This window comes from Nanorana parkeri, unplaced genomic scaffold (genome assembly GCF_000935625.1).
Source record: "Nanorana parkeri isolate BGI_ZX_2015 unplaced genomic scaffold, ASM93562v1 scaffold416, whole genome shotgun sequence".
NCBI lineage: Eukaryota > Metazoa > Chordata > Amphibia > Anura > Dicroglossidae > Nanorana > Nanorana parkeri.
The window spans coordinates 313962-320328 of NW_017306684.1; the positions used below are offsets into that span (position 1 = coordinate 313962).

At 37.7% G+C, this 6367-nt stretch overlaps 1 protein-coding gene across 1 annotated transcript in view; it reads right to left on the minus strand.

Moving 5' to 3' along the window:
- Nucleotides 1-4627, minus strand: part of LOC108789698 (olfactory receptor 1038-like) — a 9472-nt gene extending 4845 nt beyond the window's left edge. Inside the window, exon 1 of the mRNA XM_018559778.1 lies at nt 3698-4627. Within this exon, the coding sequence (XP_018415280.1) occupies nt 3698-4627 (930 nt within the window). The remainder of the gene's footprint in view (nt 1-3697) is intronic.
- Nucleotides 4628-6367: the final 1740 nt, after the last annotated feature.

Here is a 6367-nt window from a genome sequence, read left to right on the forward strand (position 1 = left end):
CGGGTACAGATGGACAGGGGGCGGGATCCGTTCCGGCTGCGTCGGTCTCCAGTATACCGCGAGCTGTAGCTCGCTATAGCTCGCTATATACCAAGCTTTGGTTCACAGGAAGAGGTTAGTATATGTCCTCCTGTAACCCTTAGGAGAAAAAAACTTACTGCACAGTTCTCCTTTAAAATAAAAATGTTTTTTTCCCTCTCTCTAATGTCACTTTGCTATAACGAAAATTTGGCCACAAACGAAAATTCGTGTAGATTACCACTAACACATTAAGTCAGAAAATTTAGTTTTCGGAAATTCAAGTTTGTTCTCATTCGTCATCTCTGTTCTTCAGAAATTCGGATACATCTGGATCTCCGAATAACGAAAATGTTTCCGAAACGAACCGCACATGTCTACTTTACCATATATGAAAGGTCCATCTCTGCTCCTCAATATCTAACATACCTTCCCAGCTAATAAGAAGTCATTTTTTGGGCATAACAATTGGTCCAGAATAGTTTACATTTTATTTTCAGAAGACATCTAAAGCCCAGTGCGCCCCCTAAAACCACCGCAATTTCCCATTCCCCAGTTGACTTTAATGCATTTCTCTGAAACATTGATATTTCACCAAATTGTCCAGATTTTCTGCCGATGTTTCGATGTTGCCGATGAGGTCATATGGACATTTTCCATAATATCAGGAGAGAGGCAAAAAAGAAGATAAAACACCATGAAGATATCCACGTAAGTGTACTAGTTCATACAGAATAAAATGTATATAATTAATTTAATTTTCATTTAATATAATGTGAGAATTAGCTCCAAACAGTAGCGCATCCACTCGCAGAAATCTTCTTTTAAGGGCTTCTTTACCCACTTTTATTAAATGAAAGTTCACAAACATAAAGCAAATTACCCTCGCAGGGGTTCTTTAGCAGCACATGCCCATCCGGCCTCCTGGCTTTGCATTTGCAGCACCGATGCTCCGGCCTCAGACCTCATGCCACTGTCTGTTCCTCCAGACAGCCTCAGTCATGTGCTAACCTGCACACTGGGGTTTTTCCAACCTGCAGCAACCTGCTGTACTGGACTCCACTATGACTCCTGGGTGGAGCTTTCCTGTCTCCCAGGTGGAGCCTTGAACCCTTCCCAACACCTTTATTTTAAAGGCTGCGCACACCTGTGCCATCAGCACGCACTGGCCACTATCAAAATATGGACACTATCAAAATATGGACACATGAATGGAGATAACACAGTGGCATTGCCACGCACTGCCACAATAATTAAATACAGAAGATGAAGCATATGAGAGTCTTCCTGCACGTTCACATTAACAGCTCTCCACCCGGATTCCTTTATGAAATCATAAAGATTACAGAAGAATAAATCAAGCAAGCTACAAAGAAACCCGGAAAATCCTATCACAGCCATTCCTTATTCACAAGGCAGAAATAATAAGACCAAAGTGCTTCTTCTTTCCTTTCACCGACATGTTTTATTTTTACAACGCACTGATGGACATGACAATTTGACTGTTCAATATAATGAGTTATTGTCATGTGACGGATGTCTTCCTTCCTTTATGGTTCAACGTCCACAGCCATTTACTTTCTATTCTGTTTCATATCGCTTGTACTGGGATTGATTTATTGTCTATATTTATACATTAAATAACTATTAACATAATGTATTGAGTCCTTTATTGTTTCATTATGCTTGCAGTAGGATTGATTTATTGTATATTCATCAATTATTAACAAAGTGTATTGAACAATTTATTGTTTTATATTTTTGTACTAAGATTATGGACATCTCCCACTCAATCCATCTTGTATCATATATATATTTTTCATTGTATCTTCTGTTCATGATGTTCTCACTGCAGACATTAGTGCTGTATATTAGTTAAATATTTATGTGCCTGATTAAATCATGTAAATCTCACTTAACCCAATCTATACAAAAATATATATATATATATATATATATATAAAAACGTGAGGGTTTAGAAACCCTTTAATTGTATCCTCTCCCTTATATTTCTGACACTAAATAGCAATGTCCCCTTTAATTTCTTATACTAAGTAGCCACCTCTCAAAACATACCTTCTCCCTGCAATCAGCCCCAAATTTCTCTGAGCTATCACTCTATACTCTTTCCAAATGTTCACCGGCTGGAATGCGTATTGACGGAATCCCGCACATCTCTTAGCTGAAATCACTTCCTGCGGCAGCGAGTTCCAGACCCTAACCGTTCTAACTGTGAAGAAACCCTTGCACCCTGTATGTTGAAATTTTTTTCCCACCAATTTTTGGTGGTGCCCTCTTGTCTTTGTTACGGAGCTGACCATGAAGAGTTTGTTAATAATGTTGCTGTCACCATTGAACAGTTTATATATGAAAATCATGTCCCCCCTTAATCTCCTAACCTCCAAAGAGAACATATTTAATTTTAACAACCTTGTTTCATAGTTCAGGTCCTCGAACCCCTTAATAGGTTTGGTTGCCCTCCGCTGGACTTTTTCCAGCTCAAGGACATATCATTTCAAAAGCATAAATACATAAATAAATTATTTTATCAGCAATTTTAAGTTTACCCTTTATGCTATAAATTATACAATTGAAATAATGTAATTATTGGATTATATTATAATAAGAAGATATGTACAATTCATTTTTATTTTATTCATCGTGAATTATACAACCATCACATTCTCAAACAATTCATCCCCTCACAGCCACCTCCTCATGTATCACTTGCCCCTCCCTCTTAGATTGTAAGTCCTCAGGGGCAGGGCCCTCCTTACCATCTTGTCTTGATTTGTATTGTGATTGTAATGTCTTCCTTATATTGTAAAGCGCTGTGCAAACTGTTGGCGCTCTATAAATCCTATATAATAATAATAATAATAATACAAATTTTGTGCTAATAAATATGATATCATGTCTAAGGTAATGATATATAAACAACCACTATGTAAGTATTACTATGCCATTATTGGATTATAAGACCTCTTATGTAATTTGGAAATGATATATAAAAATAACCATTATGTAAATATTAATATGAGGTTATTGGATTACAAGAACTCTTACCTGCAATACATTTTTTTATTGTATTTTATTCATCGTGAACCATGCAAACTTTGTGCTAATATAAATTATTTTATATTGTAACGCGTCAAGTTAATGATATATAAAAACAACACTAATTGTGTTTTAACTGTATTTGTTTTGAAATCTCAATAAATATTACATGCAAAAAAACAACCACTATGAACATAAATAAATAACAATCACATGAGTCTAATTATCTATTTTTTTTCTCACATAATAATCCTATTATTGCATAATAATTTTTACCAATGCACAACAGTAATTTATTTAATGAGATCTTACTGCAATAATACATTATTTTATTTTGTTATTTATTTCTTCTAAACCCAAATAGTGACAACTATTAATAAAAACACGATTCTTACATTGAAAATTGTTTTATTTCATTTGATTAATTTTAGCCCTTTTTATTTCTACTTTGTATTTTTAAGGGAAATCCACTCCTGGACAGTCAGTTGTCATTACAACAGGCGTCACAATTGGAAGATTTACCTCAGTGAAAATCTGACAGTGGTTCTAACTTTTTCCCATGCTATCCAAGCCCAGCAAAAGGCATAATTTATCCCTAAATATTTTAAAAAATTCTACTTACATGTAAAATATTATGTATAACATGCATGAAGGCCCTTTTAACCTCCTGGTTCCTTAGGCTGTAGATAAGGGGGTTCATCATTGGGGTCATTACTGAGTAGAAGACAGAGGCCACTTTGTCTCGTTTGTCCAGGGCACTGGAAGGTGAGCGAAAATAAGTGACGAAAGCTGCAACATAGAGGACGCTGGCACACATGAGATGAGAAGAACACGTGCTGAAAGCTTTCTGTCGTACCTCAGAAGACTTTATACCTAATATGGTGGTAAAGATGAGAGCGTATGAGGCCAAGATTGCCGACAGCGAACAAACACCACAAGAGCCAACAGAGAGAACAGTTATGATGTTGCAGAGAAGTGTTTTGGAGCAAGACAACCGGAGTATAGGAAGGACGTCACAGTAGAAATGGTCTATAACGTTCGGGCCACAGTAATGGAGACCGAACAAGCAGCAGGTCTGCACAACGGACTGAAAGAAGCCGACAGAGAATGACAGACTGACCAGAGACACACATTTGCTTTTGGTCATGATGGAAACATAGTGAAGGGGGTGGCAGATAGCAGCGTAGCGGTCGTACGACATACTGGAAAGTAGGAGAATCTCAGTTCCTGCCATGGCAGCAAACAAGAAGAATTGGATGGCACAACCATGAAAGGATATGGTCTTCCTGAGGGATAGAAGATCGGACAACATTTTAGGAGTTATAGCTGTAGAGTAGAAGAGGTCCACCGCTGAGAGGTAACTCAAGAAGTAATACATTGGAGTGTGGAGGTTGGAGGCAACAAGGACAAGAATAATTAAGCCGATGTTTCCGAGTACGGTCACGAGGTACACCATGAAGAAAAAGGCAAAGAGGGGCGGGACTAGTTTATCATTATCGGTCAGTCCAGAAAACACGAACACGGTCACTTGGGTGTTGTTTCCCAGAGCCATTGAGTTCTTCCACTGTAGATAAGAAATTACAGATATGGATATTTTTAAAGGAACTGATGCTGAGAGAAATACGAAGGTTTTCATAGCCAACCTCCTTTTAAAAAAAACGGGTCATCTTGCTGACTTTAGCTGCATTGCCTTTTGAGTCAGTAAGGCAGAACAAGCATGCAGCAAGTCAATTTGCAACAATTAAAAAAAAATCTCTGCTCAGCATACTTCCTCCATGTTAGGATGTATGGAAGGCACAGGATCCTCGTGATAACCCGGCAACTAGTATTTTCAGAAGAAAAGAAGAACAATGGCAGCCATCCTAGTTCTCTCATTAAAAGTTTTCTTTCTATATATATTTCCAGCAGTTCATCTATGCTTTTCTAAAGAAGAAATATTTGTTTTCGTTAGTATTATTTTTCAATACCTAACATCACGCTAGAGAGAAGCGGACCGATTTTAGCCCAACATTGATTTTGCAAGGAGATTCTTCATTTCTTAATCACTCTAGTTAGGTGTCTGTGAAAGTTCTCATTCATCCAGGTCACATGGTATATAAGCAACTAAACTTGCTGTATTTTTTCTTGAAGACGATTCACTGGACATCCGACCAGCTTTCTCAATTCAGAATGACTTGTACAAAAAATTATCTGGGAATAAATATGGTGAATCAAAACAGATGACAAACACACTCATCAATTCGTCACCAGCTTTACAGTAAGGTGCACACGGAAGGGCTTTAAACAGTAAAATAGTAACAAGTTTTCCCGGCACACTCACAAGCCAGCATGTAAAAAAAACTTGTCTCACGCTAAGGTTAATAACAGAGGTTTGGATACACGTCTTTTGCAGAAAATGTGAAAGCCGCACAGCCGCGCCAAGGCACCTCTTATAGTGCGGTCCTAACTCTAAACTATCAGAACCTCCATCTTGGAGCACATGGGGCAGAAGATAAAATTGGGTGCTGGTTTGTCAGGAGGAAGCCCAACCTCCCTTAAATATGGTGAATGTCACTCCAATCCACATAATCTGTTAGTCGCAACTAGGTGTTGATTTCATTTGCATAATTGGAGTCTAGGAGGTGTTATTAACCTGCTCAGAGAGAGGTGTTAAAACAGCATTGTATGTAGCAGACAATAGTTGTCTCCTCCCCCCACCTCCCCTCTATTCAAGCTCGGCTTCTCCATTTTTACATAAATGGCCTCTTTCACACCTCTTTTAAACCAGTCACACCAAGAGGTGTGAATGAGGCTATTTATGTAAAAATGGAGAAGCCAACCTTGAATAGAGGTGGGGAACTATTTTCTGCTACATACAATGCTGTTTTAACACCTCCCTAGGAGTCTAGGAGGTTAATAACACCTCCTAGACTCCAATTATGCAAATACAATCAACACCTGGTTGCGACTAACAGATTATGTGGATTGGAGTGACATTCACCATATTTATTACCAGATAATGTTTTCCCAGAGATTCATTCTGAATTGTGAACGCTGGACCAGTGAAACGTCTTCAAGAAAAATACAGCGAGTCCAGTTGCCTTGACTTATTATTTACAGATCTTCCTGATATTACTTTTGACCTGGAAAGAAAATATACTGGTAACGTTCCGTATTGCATCCATTTGAACAGACCAAATATGCATGCCGTTTCATAGAATAAATAGCTCTGCAATTTGTGTTTTATAAATACCCTACACAAGAAATTCTGACATTGTAATATAATATAATATAATGATTTTATGTAGTCAAC